The sequence below is a fragment of the Kogia breviceps genome, chromosome X, assembly GCF_026419965.1.
Source record: "Kogia breviceps isolate mKogBre1 chromosome X, mKogBre1 haplotype 1, whole genome shotgun sequence".
Lineage (NCBI taxonomy): Eukaryota > Metazoa > Chordata > Mammalia > Artiodactyla > Physeteridae > Kogia > Kogia breviceps.
Genome location: NC_081330.1, coordinates 127,162,329 through 127,182,868, shown reverse-complemented (window position 1 = coordinate 127,182,868; position 20,540 = coordinate 127,162,329). Strand labels below are relative to the sequence as shown.

Genomic DNA, 20,540 nt, shown 5'->3' with positions numbered 1-20,540 from the left:
AATGGACAGATCATCCAGACAGAAAATCAGTAAGGAAACACAGGCCTTAAATGACAGATGAGACCAGAGGAACTTAATTGATATTTATAGAACATTCCATCTGAAAGCAGCAGAACACACATTCTTCTCAAAGGCACATATAACATTCTCCAGGAGAGAGACAGTGCTGAGCCACAAAGCAAGCCTCCGTAAATTTAAGAAAATTGAACTCCTATCAAGCATCTTCTGACTACAACACTATTAGATTAGAAATCAAAAAAACACTGTAAAAAACACAAACACATGGAGGTGAAACAGTATGCCACTAACCAACCAACGGATCACTGAAGAAATCAAAGAAGAAATGAAAAAATACCTAGAGACAAACAAAAACAAAAGCCTGATGATCCAAGACCTACGGGACACGGCAAAAGCAGCTGTACGAGGGAAGTTTATAGCAATACTATCGTACCTCAGGAAACAAGAAAAATCTCAAATAAACAACTTAACCTTATGCCTAAAGCAACTAGAGAAAGAAGAGCCAAAACCCAAAGTTAGCAGAAGGAAAGAAACCATAAAGATCAGAGCAGAAATAAATGAAATAGACACAAAGAATACATAAACCAAATTGATAAACTTTTAGCCAGACTCATCAAGAAAAAAAAAGAAGGCTCTAATCCATAAAATTAGAAATGAAAAAGTTGAAGTTACAACAGGCACCACAGAAATTACAAAGGATCATAAGCCACTACAACAAGCAACTCTATGCCAATAAAATGAACAATCTGGAAGAAATGGACAAATTCGTAGAAAGGTACAATCTCCCAAGACTGAACCAAGCAGAAATAGAATATGTGAACAGACCAATCACAAGTACTGAAATTGAAAATGTGATTAAAAAACTCCCAACAAACAAAAGTCCAAGAGCAGATGGCTCCACAGGTGAATTCTACCAAGCATTTAGAGAAGAGTTAACACCTATCATTCTGAAACTATTCCCAAAAAATCGCAGAGGAGGGAACACTCCCAAACTCATTCGACGAGGCCACCATCACCCTGATAGCCAAACCAAACAAAGGTAGCACAAAAAAAGAAAATTACAGGCCAATATCACTGATGAATACAGATGCAAAATTCTTCAACATAATACTAGCAAACCAAACCCGACGATACAGTAAAAGGATCATACACCGTGATCAAGTGGGATTCATCCCAGGGATGCCAAGGATTCTTCAATATCCGCATATCAACCAGTGTGCTACACACCACACTAACAAACTGAAGAATAAAAACCATACGATCATCTCAATAGATGCAGAAGAAGCTTCTGACAAAATTCAACATTCATTTATGATAATAAAAAACTCTCCAGAAAGTGGGCACAGAGCCTCAACATAATAAAGACCATATATGACAAACCCACAGCTAACATGATACTCAACAGTGAAAAGCTAAAAGCTGAAAGCATTTAGTCTAAGATCAGGAACAAGACAAGGATGCCCACTCCCACCACTTTTATTCAACATAGCTTTGGAAGTCCTAGCCACGGCAATCAGAGAAGAAAAAGAAATAAAAGGAATCCCAATTGGAAAAGAAGAAGTAAAACGGTCACTGTTTGCAGAGGACATGATACTACACATAGAAAATCCCAAAGATGCTACCAGAAAACTACTCGAGCTCATCAATGAATTTGGTAAAGCTGCAGCTTACAGAATTAATACACAGAAATCTCTTGCATTTCTGATGACAGATCAGAAAGAGAAATTAAGGAAACGATCCCATTTACCATCACATGAAAGAGAATAAAATTCCTAAGAATAAACCTACCCAAGGAGCCAAAATACCTGTACTCGAAAACTATAAGATGCTGATGAAAGAAACTGAAGATGACACACACAGGTGGGAAGGAATTGGAAAAATCAATATTGTTCTTAAATTGGAAGAGTCAATACTGTCAAAATGAGTATACTACCTAAAGCAATCTACAGATTCAATGCAATCCCTATTAAATTACCAATGGCATTTTTCACAGAACTAGAAGAAAAAAATTTTTAAATTTGTATAGAAACACAAAAAACCCCTACTAGCCAAAGCAATCCTGAGAAAGGAAAAGGAAAACAGAGCTGGAGGAATCAGGCTCCTTGACTACAAAGCTACAGTCATCAAAACACTATGGTATTGGTAGAGAAACAGAAATATAGATCAGTGGGACAGGATAGAAAGTCCAGACATAAACCCACGCACCTATGGTCAACTAATCTATGTCGGAGGAGGCAGGAATATACAATGGAGAAAAGACAGCCTCTTCAGTAAGTGTTGCAGGGAAAACTGGACAGCTACATGTTAAAGAATGAAAATGAGAATGTTCTCTAACACCATACACAAAAATAAACTCAAAATGGATTAAAGACCTAAATGTAAGACCGGATACTATAAAACTCTTAGAGGAAAATATAGGCAGAACAATCTTTGCATAAATTGCAGCAATATCTTTTTGGATCCACCTCCTGGAGTAATGAAAATAAAAACAAAAACAAACAAATGGGACCTAATTAAACTTAAAAGCTTGTGCACAGCAAAGGAAACCATAAACAAAAGGACAACCCACAAAACGGGAGAAAATATTTGCAAACAAAGCAACTAACAAAGGATTAATCTCCAAAATATTCAAGCAGCTCAATATCAAAAAAACAAACAACCCAGTGAACAAATGGGCAGAAGATCTACAGAGACATTTCTCCAAAGAAGACATACAGATGGCCAAAAAGCACATGAAAAGATGCTCAACATCACTAATTATTAGAGACATGCAAATCAAAACTACCATGAGGTATCAGCTCACACGGCTCAGAATGGCCATCATTAAAAAGTCTACAAACCATAAATGCTGGAGAGGGTGTGGAGAGAAGGGAACCCTCCTATGCTGTTGGCGGCAATGTAAATTGGTACAGCCACTATGGAGAACAGTACGGCAGTTCCTCAAAAAACTAAAAATAGAACTATACCATATGATCCACCAATCCCACTCCTGGGCATATACCCAAAGAAAACCATAATTTGAAAAGCTACATGCACCCCAGGGTTCACTGCAGCACTACTCACAATAGCCAAGGTGTGGAAGCAACCTAAATGTCCATCGACAGAGGAGTGAGTAATGAAGATTTGGTACATATACACAATGGAATAGTACTCAGACATAAAAAAGAAGGAAATAATGCCATTGCAGCAACACGGATGGACCTAGAGATGCTCATACTAAGTGATGTAAGTTAGAACGAGAACGACAAGTACCATGTGATATCACTTCTACGTGGAATCTAAAAAAATGATGCAAATGAACTTGTGTACAAAACAGAAACAGACTCATGGACTTCAAAAACAAACTTATGGTTACCAAAGGGGAGAGGTCGGGGTAGGGGGATAGATTAGGAGTTTGGGATTAACATCTACACACTACTATATATACAATAGATAACCAACAAGGACCTACTGTGTACAGCACAGGGAACGAACTCTACTCACTATTCTCTAATAACCTCTATGAGAAAAGAATCTGTAAAGTAATGGAGATATGTATCTGTGTAACGGAATCACTTTGCTAGACACCTGAAACTAACACAACACTGTAAATCAACTATACTCTAATATAAAATAAAAACTAAAATAAAAAACAGTGACACAGACCCAAGGTTCATAACAAAAAAAAGTTCTGAAGTAACACTCAGAAAACTAGATGTATGATATAATGACTAAACCGTATAACTCCCACCCAGAAAGTCCTTGTTAACTCATGATCTCCCCATGTTTTTCCAATGGTGCTACTCCCCTCCCATCCAAGAGGTAACCATCACCCTGACTTTTATTTATAGTTTTTACACCTATGTATACATCTCTAAACACAAGAGCTTTTTATCTTTACCTTATGTACAAATAGACTCATAGTGCATTCATCCTTTTGTTTCCTGATTCCTTTAACAATATGTTTGTAAGAGTCGTCCATGTGGTTTGCGAGAGATCAATAATTCTCAACGCTATTGGGCCTGTTATTTTTCCTAGCACAGTACGAGTGAGTGCTACCATCTTCTTGGTTAGGAAAGACAAGCCAATAAATATCGTGTACTCTTTCCGTCCTTGTCTTCCCTTGATATTTAAATTCAGAAATGCAATCGATCTGAAAACAGGCACCAAACAGAGAAGTCAACAGGGCGTGCGATACTCACTCACAACATTGGCTTGTCCGGTGAATATGGTGTACTGGAGCTCGTAGGAGACCACACTGAATTCGTCGTCAGAGGTCCAGTGAACGGTGATGGTGTCATAGGAAGCCGTGCAGAGCTCTTCTCTAATTGTGGGAGGGTTGGGAGCTGTGGGGAGCAAGACGGTCATCAGCAGAGAAGCAGACACCCCTGGGATACATTTCAAAGGAGATGTTTGACAGTCAAAGCAGGCCTTTTAAAATATATCCATCAGAACTACTATCCTAGAGGTGGTGATCCCAATCCAAAGAACATTTGGTTGGCTGGTTATCACTGTGATTTTTCCCAGGTAGTGTGACTTCAGCCAGCTAGTATCTTATCTCTATTTATCGTGAAAGCATGTTTAGAAGGGTAAGCAAACAAGACTCTCTTATTCATGCAAGAAAACATGTTAAACCAAAAGTAAACAAGATGAACTCTTGTCATTTCATCCCCATTGTGGGGATGGCAAACTTCTTCGGTAAAGAGCTAGATGGTAAATATTTTAGGCTTTGTGCGTCATCTGGTCTCTGTTGCAACTACTCAACTGAGCCTTTGTACCATGAAAGAGGCCAGAGACAGACTGTACTCAGACCTGGCCAGGTTCCAGTAGAACTTTATTTACAAAAACAACTGAGGACCAGATTTGGCACGTGAGCCAAAGTTAGCCAACCTCTGAGCTGCAAGATGGCACGTATCTTTATATTCAGGCACCCAACTGAAAAAATACTGACGTTTGTTATCCCATAACGTATCAGTCAGGTAATTGTTTGAAAATGTTCTTTCATTACATGTTTTAATGCCTTATAAAAATGTATTAGTGTGATTGTTTTCTTCTCATTTTTCAGTTGATAGGTGATATTTCAAATTAAGAACATGATTGCCAATCAATCGTATCTAAGAAGTACATTTTCCTTCCTCAAGAAGAACAGGATTCCTTGGCATTTGATTAACTTATCGTCGGGGAAGGCTGCTGTTTTATGTCTTGAACACATTCTGGAGCGGAGAAGCCTAAATCCTACCCAAATGATGATTTTAAGTTGACTTCTACTGGATTGAATTCAGTAACTGGTTTCATGAGACGAGTTTGTGAGCAAGAAAAAGCCTAGGCAGTGAAGTGCTTTGCACTGGCAATAACATTTTAGAGCAGGAGCTGGCAAGCTATGGCTATGGGCCAAATCTGGCCCACTGCCTGTTCTTGTAAATAAAGTTTTATTGGAACACAGCCAGTCTCATTCATTTATGTACTGTCTCTGGATGCCTTTGTGCAATAGCAGAATTGAGTAGTTGCAACCATATGTCCTGCAAAGACTAAAATATTTACCATCTGGCCCTTTATAGTCAGAGTTTGCCGAGCCCTGATTTAAAGCGTCAATCCAGGCCTTTTTTTCCCTTCTTCTGTACACCAGAACCTAACTTCAAAAGGAGAAATATATCTGCATCCGACAGAAGAGGAGCAACGTTTGCTTACACTATTAGAGAATTCTTTCCTGCTGGATACTTTGATTGGGATGGATGAGTCCTAAAGAAACCCAAAGAGGGAGGAAAGTTTACGAAAATGATAAAATTTAAAACTTTAATTGTTTTAGTACTCTGCACTTTGCCACTTGATGATACATGCAGGACAAATATCGTATGAAACAAGTAACTTTTGTATCTGTGGCATAAAGTCAGTTAGCCCAGCTTAGTCTGTTGATTATTGAATTCCACAAACAGTATTGCGGCAGCCACTGCATTACGGTGTGCATTAAGGGATACTACTCAGCCATAAAATGAAATAATGCCATGTGCCATGGACTTACGAGATGATCATATTAAGTGCAGTAAGTCAGGCAGAGAAAGACAAATACCATAGGATATCACTTACATGTAGAATCTAAAATATGACACAAATGAACTTATCTATGAAACAGAAATAGACTCAAAGACATAGAGAATAGACTCCTGGTCGTCAAGGGGGAGGGGAGGTGGGGGAGGGATGGATTGGGAGTTTGGGACTAGCAGACGCAAACTATGATATATAGAATGGATAAACAGCAAGGTGCTACTGTATACTTCAGGTAACATATTCAATATCCTGTGATAAACCATAATGGAAAAGAATATGAAAAAGAATATATTGGGTTGGCCAAAAAGTTCGTTCGGGTTTTGCCGAAAGCTTGCAGATACTATGTGTGTGTGTGTGTGTGTGTGTGTGTGTGTGTATGTATAACTGAATCACTTTGCTATATACCTGAAACTAACACAACATTGTAAATCACCTATACTTCAACAAAGTAAATTTTAAAAAAGAGATAACTTGAAAAAAGAAAGCTGTGCATTAAGATACAAGGGCTCTACAGAGCCCTTAAAGCATTCTTTCTGGAATATGACTTTATACATCTGTCTCCTGAAGTATCCACATGCAAGATTTAGTGTCATCAAAAACAGAAATATAGATCAATGGAACAGGATAGAAAGCCCAGAGGTAAACCCACACATATATGGTCACCTTATCTTGGATAAAGGAGGCAAGAACATACAATGGAGGAAAGACAGCCTCTTCAATAAGCGGTGCTGGGAAACCTGGACAGCTACCTGTAAAAGTATGAAATTAGAACACTCCCTAACACCACACACAAAAATAAACTCAAAATGGGTTAAAGACCTAAATGTAAGGCCAGACACTATCAAACTCCTAGAGGAAAACATAGGCAGAACACTCTATGACATAAATCACAGCAAGATCCTTTTTGACCCACCTCCTAGAGAAATGGAAATTAAACACAAAAATAAACAACTGGGACCTCATGAAATTTAAAAGCTTTTGCACAGCAAAGGAAACCATAAACAAGACAAAAAGACAACCCTCAGAATGGGAGAAACTATTTGCAAACGAAGCAAAGAATTAATCTCCAAAATATACAAGCAGCTCATGCAGCTCAATATCAAAAGAACCACCCAATCCAAAAATAGGCAGAAGACCTAAATAGACATTTCTCCAAAGAAGATATACAGCTTGCCAACAAACACATGAAAGGATGCTCAGCATTGCTCATCATTAGAGAAATGCAAATCAAAACTACAATGAGGTATCACCTCACACCAGTCGGAATGGCCATCAGCAAAAAATCTACAAACAACAAATGCTGGAGAGGGTGTGGAGAAAAGGGAACCCTCTTGCACTGCTGGTGGGAACGTAAATTGATACAGCCACTATGGAGAACAGTATGGAGGTTCCTTAAAAAACTAAAAATAGAACTACCGTACGACCCAGCCATCCCACTACTGGGCATATACCCTGAGAAAACCATAATTCAAAAAGAGTCATGTACCACAATGTGCATTGCAGCGCTATTTACGATAGCCAGGACATGGAAGCAACCTAAGTGTCCATCGACAGATGAATGGATAAAGAAGATGTGGCACATATATACAATGGAATATTAATTACTCAGCCATAAAAAGAAATGAAACTGAGTTATTTGTAGTGAGGTGGATGGATCTAGAGTCTGTCATACAGAGTGAAGTAAGTCAGAAAGAGAAAAGCAAATACCGTATGCTAACACATATATATGGAATCTAAAAAAAAAAAAAAAAAAAAAAAGGTTCTAAAGAACCTAGGGACAGGAGAGGAATAAAGATGCAGACGTAGAGAGTGGAGTTGAGGACACAGGGAGGGGGAAGGGTAAGCTGGGACGAAGTGAGAGAGTGGCACGGACGTATATACACTACCAAACGTAAAATGGATAGCTAGCGGGAAGCGGCCGCACAGCACAGGGAGATCAGCTCGGTGCTCTGTGACCACCTAGAGGGGTGGGATAGGGAGGGTAGGAGGGAGACGCAAGAGGGAGGAGATGTGGGGACATATGTATACGTATAGCTGATTCACTTTGTCATACAGCAGAAGCTAACACAACATTGCAAAGCAATTATACTCCAATAAATAAGTTAAAAAAAAAAAAGACATATAGAAAGCTTGGAAATAGACCCATGATACAGAGAACCTGATGTGCAAAAAAGGCAGCACCACAAAGGTGGCAAAGCCACCTTCATGAGGAAGGAATAGATTGCTTAGAAATTATGTTGATAAAACTGGTTTACAATATGAAGAAAAACTCAGTTAAATCCCTACCTTACACTAAATACAAAGGTAAACTTCAGATAGCTTAAAGTTATAAATGAAAAGTAAACCAATGAGGCTAATGGAAGAAGCAGGAGAATATCTTTGTGACTTAGGATGGGGAAGGGTTTCTTAAACAAGATCCAAAAATACAAAACTTAAATCACTAAGATGTATACTTTAACTATCTTACAATTTTATTTGTCAATTATACCTCAATAAAGCTCAAATTTTTTTAAAAAATGAAAAAAATGGTAGAATTTATTAGTAAAAAAAACATTTAGTGCCATGTGCTGTGACTTGGATGAGTAAGTGATACCGATCGAGAGACGCCGTCCATGGAGGAGGCCCAGCTGCATCATAAAACATGCTTATTACTGTCCGTGTGGTCCCTGTTCGTGTGGGATCACCCTGCATGCATCAGCGCAGAAATATTTATTCTCCCGTCATCTAAACAGTTCATTGAATAATTTCTCCATCAACCATCGTAGAAAGATTTGGTTCTTTCTGCATTGCAATGTATGATTAAATATAAAGAACACTGTGTTTGAAATAGGCAGGTAGCTGGGAGACACATGGCAGGGGTTGTAATCAGGGAGGGAATGTCACCTCTCTGCGTTATTCACTTGACATACCATTTAGAGGCATGTCAGAGGCGGAGAAAAAAAAAAATCTTGTTTTCACAGCCAGGCAGACTAACCCTGTTTTGATTATAAAACCAATGGGTTTGTCCTGAAAAGTCAATATCCAATTTACAGTCAACGAGAACAGCAGCCTGCTGCCAGTTTCAATATTCATGCAATTGGTATACCAGAACTGTTACTTTCTTGCCTCTATCATAAACAGGACACACGAAATGGTGGGCTAATACTCCACAAACACTTCATTTCCTGATTACGAATGTCTGATAAACTATTTGGACTTGGCAATATCAGCCAAGCATTGTATGTTATGGCCAGGATCGATGTTATGTCTAGAAATGGTCCAAATTTGTATTGCAGGGTGACAGCTAAGAAGGCATAATAGCAGGTACCCCATATGGTCTTTAGCTTGGCATAAACAGCCATCGGGATGATATATGGCGCACACGCTACAAGTTAGCGCAAACTACTTTCACACTTTGCCCTGCAGTCAGTACTCTGGCATTCACATAGCGATTAGAATGGGCGTACGTTACTGAAATGCTATGAGACAACTGTGGGGGAAGGGGGAGGACATTCTTGAGAATAAGACACTGATCTTGTGCAGAATGGCCATGTGCCCGGCCAAACACTTTTCAGTCTTCTCTGCCCTTGGGCATGACCTTGTGACATGGATCTAGCCCACCAGACACAAGTGGAAGTTTGCTAGATGGAGCTTCTGAGCAAGCTTTTGGTTTTCCTCATAAGCAGACTGGGCTGACAGAGCTTTTGGTCATCATTTCCCGTCTGTCCCTCTCTTTCTGTCTGTAACTTGGGCATAACGCTTGGAGGTGGAGTAGTTATGCAGTCATGTGGCAAGGCGGTGAAGATGGCAGAGCACAAAAAGACAAAGAGCCTGGTGTCCGAAGTCATCACTGAACCGCTGCCCAGCCCTGGACGGCAACAGAAGCCTCTGTTCTCCTGTGTCTGTGATAGGAACACTGTCTGATGGGTTTAGTCACTGCTAACTGGACCTTCTGTTGCTGTGACCACACTCATTCCCAAATGATATAAGAAAACAGGAGATTTTTAATAGGATGCCATCATAAAACGCATCTCAGCCCGAGAAAGGCTCACCTGCACGGTCCAACACAGTAGCCACGAGCTCCGTGTGGCTCTTTACATTTCACTTTAATTAAAGTGAAACAAAAGTAAAAACTCACGAACCACATTTCAGATTTTCAACACAGCCCCACGTGGCTAGCAGGTACCCTACTGGACAGTGCAGAGTGTTTCTATCATCCTAGAATGTTCTGTGGCATAGTGTTAGTTGAGGTACATCTCAGAGTGAAAAGCTACATTCATAAATAGTTGAAATCGAGTTTGGTTTCTTACTGGACGTGCTTCTTGAGTCAACTTATTTCTTCCTTCATAGGCATCGTAGGGTGTGAAAGAATTACCTACGATAAGAAGATGTTTCTGGGGTGACCCGCCTCCCTTGCAAATGCACAAAGGCGAAAACCGGCACCTCGGGTGCAGGCAAAGAAAAACACTGATCTGGGTACAGTGCTCCTTGAACATAGAAATCCTTTGCTTTCTAACCACAGACTGTAAAAATAAACATCACCCAATGCTCCGTCTCCCCTGCTTCCCCTTTCCCAACTGCTCTCCCACAAACACACATACACAATGAGAGTGGAGACACTGGTGCCGCGCTAAGCTAGGGATGTGGTCTCTCGAAGGTGGCACACACAGCTGGCTTCACTGTATATGCGGAGCTTCTCTGAATTCCCCGCGGCACCCGCGGCTTTGGATAACACAAATAAAGTCATCTAAACAGTCCACATTCTATGAGCGAACGTGGTCAGTTCTTGCCTTAGCGGTCGACGGCTAAGAAAAATTTGGAAGCATGGTTACGAACAGGAGTAGCCAGAGGTTTCTTTCATAATGGCTGCTTTTGTTTTTTAAGCTTGACCCCACCCCCCACCAAAATGCCTATCAGAAAGCACAGAAGTGAAACATGGCACCAGGAATACAAGTGTGATTTTTGGGACATCTGCCATGGTGACCTTTGCCAAGATGAAATTCAGTCTTTTACTAGAAAGTATGGAGGTCTTTGGAGTCTGCACAGACCTGAGCTAAATCCTAATTCTGCCTCTCCCTAGCTATCTGACCTCCGGCAAGATGGATGACCTCTGTCGTTTGCAAAATGAGGATTATAATACTTCACCTCAATTCGATGTTGGGAAGATAAACAAACACAAAGAGCCAGAGCAGGGTAGATACCCCATTAGAGTTAGCTGCTAAGTTTTTCTCTGCCAAGGCACTGTGAGAGTCATCTGCCTTGCTGACGTGAAATGGAAAACAGCCACGCCGCCTCATGTACGTCTCTGATGGCCAATAGAGGTATCATGTGTGGTACCCACAAGCCGAGAGTGCGGGAAATGGTGGTAAACATGCTTTCAATGACCGAGATTCTCTTTTTGCCTCTGTCCCCAGTTTAGTCTTGGGCTGTATTATTTTGCTTGGAAAAAAAAAAAAACAAACCGAAAACAAACCAAAGGAATACCAAAAATGTTCTACGGGAATATTAGACTTCATTCCTAAATCAGAAGCCCACACCTCTTGTTTTAGGACACTGATCAAGTGGCAAAGTTTGTATCACTGAACGTACCCAGTATTAAAGAAAACACAAAAGACAATACCTGTAAGGTAATCCAGACATTCTAGCAATTTCTTCTCTCGGGAAAAATCTAAGGCAAAGGTGTCAAATGTGTCGTTGAGGTTGATTTCAGGAATTAGCACCTGGGATGATGCCGTTGCCATGGAGACTCTATAATTGAAACAAAACAACTTTTTAGAAATGTCAAGCTGGCTTTTACCATCACTGCATAGGAGTGAAAAAATAAAAGGAAAATAAATATCATTTAAAAAATTGTGCTTTTAAAAAACTTAATTTATTTTTGGCTGTGTTGGGTCTTCATTGCTGCCCGCGGGCTTTCTCTAGTTGCGGCGAGTGGGGGCTACTCTTCGTTGCGGTGCGTGGGCTTCTCGTTGCAGTGGCTTCTCTTGCTGCGGAGCACAGGCTCTAGGCGCGTGGGCTTCAGTAGTTGTGGCCCGCGAGCTCAGCAGTTGTGGCTCACGGGCTATAGAGCAGGCTCAGTGGTTGTGGCGCACGGGCTTAGTTGCTCCCACATGCTCCCCGGCATGTGGGATCTTCCCGGACCAGGGCTCGAACCCGTGTTCCCTGCCTTGGCAGGTGGATTCTTTTTTTTTTTTTTTTTTTTTTTTTTGCAGTACGCGGGCCTCTCACTGCTACGGCCTCTCCCATTGCGGAGCGCAGGCTCCGGACGCGCAGGCCCAGCGGCCATGGCTCACGGGCCCAACCACTCCGCGGCACGTGGGATCCTCCCAGACCGGAGGATCTTATCCTCCCAGACCGGGGAGCGAACCCACGTCCCCCTACATCGGCAGGCGGACTCTCAACCACTGCGCCACCAGGGAAGACCGGCAGGCGGATACTCAACCACCGCGCCACCAGGGGAGTCCAAAATAGTGCTGTTTTTGAGGTAAGCTATTATATATGGGATGGATAAACAACAAGGTCCTACTGTATAGCACAGGGAACTATATTCAATATCCTGTGATAAACCATAATGGAAAAGAATATTAAAAAATAATGTAGATATATATGTATAACTGACTCACTTTGCTGTACAGCAGAAATTAACACGTCATTGTAAATCAACTATACCTCAATTAAAAGAAAATAAATTTTTAAAATGTCAAAAAATAAAACCAGTGCTGTTTTCACACGTGAGCCTTAAGAAAAATCTCGGAATGGCTACGAGAGAAGGCAGAGGAACTGGGAAAACAGCAGAATGGCTTCCTCCCTTCCTTTTTACTATCGGGAAAAAATTCCCCATGGAGGCGAAAGAATATTCATATTTCACACTGCTGTATATTTAACCCTCTGGCTCCCGCACATCTAACGCCAGCGAGAAGCACATAGCTCCAGGCATTTCTTCACACATCTGTCTGGGAAACTGTTTGTTCCTTTCAGACTCGACCCTGCTCCACTTCAAAGAAGAGTCTCCCAAATTTCGAGCTGCATAAAAGGCAAAGTGAAGATTAAAAAAGAATGTTTCCAGATATTGCATTAGTTTAGTCAATGACTAGCCTCTCCCTAAAATAAACACTAAAAAAGGAGTTTTTGTCAGGCTCGTTTTCATTCTCCTTGTCTTCATGTTCTTGCACCATATTCCCAGCAGATGCCATGGAAAATATACATGAGCTTTCTCACAAATTCCCCTGATGAGTCCACCGTTTCTCCTCTTCATTAAGGTTGCTAGGTAGACTTCTCGTTTACAATCTATAAAGCAAGCTCTTGGTATGTATCGGTCTCCTGCAATGGACTCTCACGTTGATTGGGAAAGTTATGATTAATAGCAGAACATTTTGACGAATTAACAATGCAAGTGATTCTTCTAAGAACAAGAAAATGATGGGATGATGTAAACCACTTCTGAGCACATCAAACTATGCTAGACTCATAATCTTGATTTTAGTTATTTCAGGAAGTTCAATAAACACCACCAGGGACCTACTATGTGCAGGATACTGTGTAGGGTACTGGGAATTTTTGAGCACAGACACCACCTTTAAATGATTTAGCCATAACCTAGTTACTTATTTCCTAATGAAGAGCACTGATGCTCATTTATACATAGAGCTAGCTGGCAGCAGCCAGGAAGAGAGTTCTAGGTCTGTACTCTTCCATTTAATTTAGAAAAATTTCAACGTGGTTACACTAAAAGGTACATCTCCTCTTGCATCTCTTAATGAAGTTTTGGGTTTTATAAAGAAATGTATCTTGGCTATAAAAATTACATCTGTGGGTACATCTATACAATGGAATATTTTTCAGCCATAAAAAGGAATGAAATACTGCTATATGCTATGACATGGATGAACCTTGAAACATGCTAAGTGAAAGAAGCCAGACACAAAAGGCCACATATTGTATGACGCGTTTGTATGAAATGTCCAGAATAGGCCCATCCATAGGGACAGAAGGTATATCAGTGGTTGCCAGGGGCTGGGGGCAGGGGACAATGGGGAGTGATTACATAATGGGTGTTGGGTTTTCTTTTAGGGTGATGAAAATAATTCGGAACTTTGATAGAGGCAGGAATTGTACAACACCGTGAATGTACTAAATGCCAATGAATTGGTCACCTTAAAATGGTTAATTTTATGTTATGCAAATTTCACTTCAATGAGAAAGTTACACCTATAAAATGCTCAAAATCCTTAGAGATAAAGTTTCTATAATTGTACTTCTGGTGCATATTCAGTGCTATATAGGGATGCAAGTAGAGAAGATAATCAACGATGTAGTAATTGGAATGATACTGAGATCCATACATGACAGTTTGAAGAGGAATAAACTCTGGAAAGAAGAGTTTCAAGTGCTTGAATGAGGGTGGAGAATCTAATTTCACCACCTGATCCTTTCACCAGGAAACAGTGACAAGCAGAGTTGTGTGATTTTATTAGCTAATTACTGCACCCAAGAGAATGGGACTAATTATTATGACAAACAACTGCTAATTCAGACTGATGGATAAAGGGGTGGTTGCTAGGCAATTTTCACAGACGGTCAAACTGGACTTAAAAAACGCTTTCCTTACTGACCTGTAATCACAAAAACTCCTTCAAACTCACACAGGTCTCAGGATTAGTCACCAAATATTCAACGAATACTGACTGACTAAGCCCTTCAAATATGTCATTTACTGAAGAGCCCAAAATATTTTCATCAATGCAGAAAGGTTCAAAGAAATGCTACAGTGCCATATGAAGTCCTCGAATAAAAATTTCAGAGTGAAACCCCAGTTATTTCTGTTTCATGATGTCCACCAGGGAGAACTGCACCAAGCTATCGTGAAACAAGCACCGAACTTTCTATTGTGTTTCTCTGCTGTTTCCGCGGGGCATAGATCTTGTGCTCACCAGGTTAGGAGATCTCGAATGCTCTAAACAGATAATCTCAAGCTGTTCAGGTTCATCCAAAATAGATTTCATTCCCAAGTTTCTCCTGGTTCTATGGTCCACAAAGAATTAACTAAACCATGCTTTAGCCAAGGGACACTGTTGACAATGCCTGACATCGTCATGGTGGGAACTTTGTAGAGTGGGAACAGAAAGGCTGAAAGTTCCTAAGCCTGGGAGGCAAAGACTGACAGCAAGACTCTTTGGAGATGATTGCAGCTTTTAACACCTACACATTTTTTCTGCTAGAAGGAAAGATATTTATCTTTGGCTACAATTTCAAATTCTTAATTGGACTGACAGGCGAGCGGAGATCTGCCAACTCCAACATTTTAGGCTATGTTTTTCTTCCCCAAATCCTTGTTGCCTATCTCTTGGCCTTTCAGATAAATTGCCAAAATCCACCAGGGCCATCAGCACATGCCACTTCCTCAATTCTGTGCTTTTACAGTCGTGTGTGTGTGTGTGTGTGTGTGTACGGGAATATGTGTGCACATGCTTGTGGCTGTGTGTGCGTCAAGCTCTTAACATACTGGAGCAAATAAGGGCATTGTGTCCTACCTTGACACTTAATAGGGTGGGCTGCATGCTACTTCCCCTTTCTATTTTGACTTCGATGCCCCTAATCGCCATGACACTCATTTGCTAGCAGCCACATGGGGTCAGTTTTCTGGAAGGAAGACATGTCTAGAGCTAGAGTGCTTCCAAGATTTCTGCCAAACAGTCAACACCAGGGGAAGATGCTCTACCGTTCCCGCTTAATATTGCCCCATGCCCGACCGCCTGACAATGGCACTTAAATGGGTCTCTCTTGGGCAGGTGGGCTACGACGCACATCACCATGGTAAAATCCGGTGAGCTCTCACAGTAACAAAATGTGCTTTACTTTAGTCAGCTCAGGAATTCCCAAACGCATTTGACCCTGGAACCTTGCTGTTTTAACACCAATTAACACCCTGTAGAACACATTTCAAAAATCACTCATCAGATGCACTCTCATTCTTATAATCAAGTGCCATCTTTCCAGTTGATGACTGGAGTTCTCGGTTTTGTATTCTGGGGAAGTCTGTTGGATCCCTGAATTGCCTATGGCAGTGAAGGACAGAGGAGTCATCCAGTGGAGTCTGAGTCCCTCCTAGGAACTCTGAAAAACGGGTACTGTTCAGAGGGAGTTTTCTTTTTATCATCCTCTCGATACAGATAATTTGCTGCTAAAAATGATTTTAATTTTAGATGTCTCGTAAGTAGTAGACCAACTTTCTTATGCTTGGATTGAGTGAAGAGTTTTGCCTCTTTAACAACATTTTAGAAAAGTGCACATAGGATCACACCAAGAACTATAATACTAGCGAGGCTTGAGAATATAGTATGTTATACAGTCCATTTGCATCCATTTAGTGAGTGGGAAGGAAGGAAATTAGCATTTATTGTAAGTTCACCTTGAGACAGGAACTCGGCTAATATCTTTACCACATTATTTCATTTTATCCCTATGGCAACCATATTAGGCAGGAATAATCGGCCCTGTTTTATAGATTTGTTCACACATTCATTCAGATCAGGCAGTTTGCTATGTGCTGGGGCCATAATGGTGAAAACAAGATGGCTAGGGGTCCTGCCCCCTGGGAGCACATGAGCAAAATGAGACTCACAAGTATTAGGGAGCAGCCCCAGTGCTACCCGTAATCACTCCTGAGCAATTAGCACAGAGCCAAGCGCTCGATTCCAAAGCATATGCATCTCCTACAATGTAAAACTTGAGGCTCTCTCTCCACTTGGGGTTTTCTGATGTTTCTGAATTGAAAAACTTGTGGTCTGATTCAGCTTGTAGGCGAACATATCCACTTTAAGTGGTTTAACAACACAGAAAAATCACATCCAACTCTCACTTTAGGAAGGCCTGCAGGATTAAAAGTCTGTTCTGGGCATTCCACCCTTGACTAGAAGAATACAGATGGTTTAGAAATACACAGGTGCCAAAGCCCAAGGCAGACACAGTAGTAAACACAACTGTGAAGTCACATTCTAGAGAAGAATGTTAAGGAATATGAAAACATAAATCCAACAAACATTATGGACTATCTACAACACGTAAGGCCTGTTTATAAGAGTCGCCAGCAATGTTATCACAACTACTCATAGAGGCAGCTAGTATGAGTCTAGTTTTCTAAGGCAGAAATAGCTCTTGGGGACTTCCCTGGTGGTCCAGTGGTTAAGAATCCGTCTTGCAATGCAGGGGACGCCGGTTCAATCCCTGGTCGGGGAACTAAGATCCCACATGCCGCAGGGCAACTAAGCCTGCACGCCACAACTACAGAGCCTGCACACTGGAGCCCACGCGCCACAACGAGAGAGAAGCCTGCGCGCTGCAATGAAGAGCCCACGCATCATAACGAAAGATCCTGTGCGGGACTTCCCTGGTGGCGTGGTGGTTACCAATGCAGGGGACATGGGTTGAAGCCCTGATCAGGGAAGATCGCACATGCCGCGGAGCAACTAAGCCCGTGCGCCACAACTACTGAGCCTGCGTGCCACAGCTACTGAAGCTCGCGTGCCTAGAGCCCACGCTCCACAACGAGAGAAGCCACCGCAATGAGAAGCCCACGCACTGCGATGAAGGGTAGCCCCCACTCGCAGCAACAAAAGACCCAACGCAGCCAAAGATAAATAATATATAAATAAGTAAATTTATATATTAAAAAAAAGATCCTGCGTGCTGCAACTAAGACCCGACGCAGCCAGAAAATAAACTTAAAAAGAAATTTTTAAAAAAATAGCTCTTGGAGAAACCCAAAGAACCAGAGTCAAAAAGTGACAGTTCTAGGATTTGAACCCAGGATTCCAAATTCCAAGTCCAAGCCCAGTGCCTTTTTACTATATTCTAATTGCTGGAAAGGGAAAAGGGCTCAAGAATTGACCAAGAGGATTGACAAATAGAGACAGAAAGAGATAGGATGCAGAAACAGAGGGACAAGGGCTCCTAGCAAAATTTTACAGGCACTACGGGGCTTCCCTGGTGGCGCAGTGGTTGAGAATCCGCCTGCCGATGCAGGGGACACGGGTTCGTGCCCTGGTCCGGGAGGATCCCACATGCCGCGGAGCGGTTGGGCCCGTGAGCCGTGGCCGCTGAGCCTGCGCGTCCGGAGCTTGCCCCGCAATGGGAGAGGCCACAACAGTGAGAGGCCCGCGTACCAGATTAAAAAAAAAAAAAAAAAAATTTTACAGGCACTACGTATTCACATTTGATGGAAGTTTAGACTTCTCATAAGCAGTGGGCCAACTTTCTTAAGCCTGGGTTTAGTGAAGAGTTTTGCTAATTTAACATCATTTTCGACAAGTACATACAATCACACGAAGAACTGTGTATTAGTGAGGCTTGAGAATACAGTATATGCTACAACTCAGTTGTAGAAAGAGCAATCGGTCACGTTTCTGTTCTTGATGAGACGGGCTTGTGAGAGGTAGAGCTGAATGGGTCCAGACCTGCTGGGTCTGAGGGAGATCACATGTGGGCATCCATGCGCTTGCGTTAGACTTCAGATGCAGGTCTTCACTTGCAGTTAAGTTCTCTCTTAACTGTTATGGGGCCACACTCTCCCCCCTGCTAGGGGAGGATTTATTCGTGTTAGACTGGATCGGATTTTTAGGGATTGCTGAGACAGGCAGCTCACACTAGCCGTTTCATCTGGACATCTCACAATTTATAGCTGGAGAAAAGTACTATCGGATCCCAGTTGGAAACCATGACGTAAGGGTACACGCTGTCTAGTAGAGTGTCCTGGGTACACTGGAGTATTAGTGCTGTTTGCAGTTTTTAACGTTAGCATGAATATTTCAGGCAACTGGAGGCAGTTGAGAGCCGCGAAGGCAATTAAATACTTGGAACCTACGCGTCACGAGGAAAGAAGCTGGCCGCTCTTGGACGGGGGAGGAGATCATTTTAAGGATATAAACGGGATGATAACCAGCTGTTATCCACGTGCTTTGGAAGAGATAAGTATCTAACCAGTCTCGGAGGAAATTTTCTCAAATAGACGAAGTAACACAAAGAAGCCGGTTGGATGCTCGGCCAGAGTTGTAAAGATACTCTACCCTCCTCCCACTGAAGGAACAGTGAAAGCGGAAATACCACTGCCTACCTCTACGCTGTATTTTGAGAATTAGCGCGGTATGCGACACAAGCAAGCCCTCCATAAGCATCAGTTTCCTTTCTCCTTCCGCGAAGAAATTCAAGTCAGAAGATGGTATCTTTTGCCCTAGGCCAAAGGTTGGCAAAGTACCGCCCAAGGGCCAAATCTGGCCCGCCGCCGCCTGTTTTTGTCAATGGTCTTATTGGAACACACCCTCGCCCACTGATTTCCATCTATGCTAGGCTGCTGGAGACCTACCCAGAGCTGAGTAGTTGCGATGGGGACCTGATAACCTGCAAAGCTGAAAATATTTACTCTCTGGTCCTTTACAGGCAAAGTTTGCAGACCCCTGCTCCCCTGCTCTAGGGTAATAGACCAGCGTGAAGGAGCTGTCTGGGGGGTCTTCTAGGGATACTCTTCCATTATGGCTTTGGAAGAGGATCAGGTGACTCTGAAACTTTGAGCGAATGAAGAGTCAAGGCCACTGGCATTGGTTGGAGATGTCATTTAAGTGGCATTAGGTGCTTTTCCTGGGCTCCACAAGAATTGCCATAGATGTTTGCATCAGTGAAGGTGAGGAATTTTATGCCCGTCAAGTACGAGTACTGAAGGCACACTGACCCCTGTCAGTTTCACTGCTGACCTGCCCATGCAAATCATGTCATTTGTATGTCCCCCTACCACAGAATAAAGAATATTTTAAAAGACGGAGGTATGAAGTTGACAGTTTTGTCCTTTCTTTCTCTGCCACATGAGTCGGCCTTGACCTTTCAGGAGAGGCAAAGCTTCTCAACCAAACAAAAACAGGCCTAACAGAGAATAACACCTGGGCGATTTTTTAAACTAGATAAACCCTGAGATGGAAGAAAAGATTCCCTTTTATGTTTTGGTCTTCATTTTGATGCTTTGTTATCAAGCATACGATAAGATCAGGTCTGAGAGTCACAGTAAATGCTGTTTTGTGCCATTATATGCTTTCTTCCCCCACTAAAAGCAGGCTGACTTTATTCTTTCTAACTGGAGGACTCTTGTTTCAAAGGCCCTGAACTCTAGGCTGATACTGAAAAGGCTTTGACATGTCAAAGGGAAGCATCTTTAGCTGGAACAAAGCACCTCAAAGCCTCTATTCTCTGTGGTACTCAGCCTTGAAAGCGCAAACAAAGGCAAGGCAGGGCAAGGCCAACCAATCACACCCCAGACGCAGGAGCCCAGGAGCCGAGAGAATTTCCCAGCAGCGCCCCCTGCACTCACCTCTCAGTGATATTCTTCGCGGTCTGTAGGAAACGCGCGTGATCATTCTCCTTCAGAGAGTGTTCCGCTTGGGAGATGAGTGACGCCGACCGCTCAATGCACTGTTTGCAGTTGGCGATCTGCTGAGCCAGTTTGCGAAGCCTCATCACCTTGAACAAAAGGGGCACGG

At 42.1% G+C, this 20,540-nt stretch overlaps 1 protein-coding gene across 6 annotated transcripts in view; it reads right to left on the bottom strand.

Moving 5' to 3' along the window:
* The window catches only part of MID1 (midline 1), a 394,966-nt gene that overhangs the window by 37,173 nt on the left and 337,253 nt on the right, over positions 1-20,540 (bottom strand). For all 6 annotated transcript variants that reach the window (XM_059050103.2, XM_059050101.2, XM_067023069.1 and 3 more), the window contains exons 5-7: positions 20,372-20,520; positions 11,642-11,769; positions 4,200-4,343 (exon numbers count right to left, since the gene is read on the bottom strand). In XM_059050103.2, the coding sequence (XP_058906086.1) occupies positions 4,200-4,343; positions 11,642-11,769; positions 20,372-20,520 (421 nt within the window). The remainder of the gene's footprint in view (positions 1-4,199; positions 4,344-11,641; positions 11,770-20,371; positions 20,521-20,540) is intronic.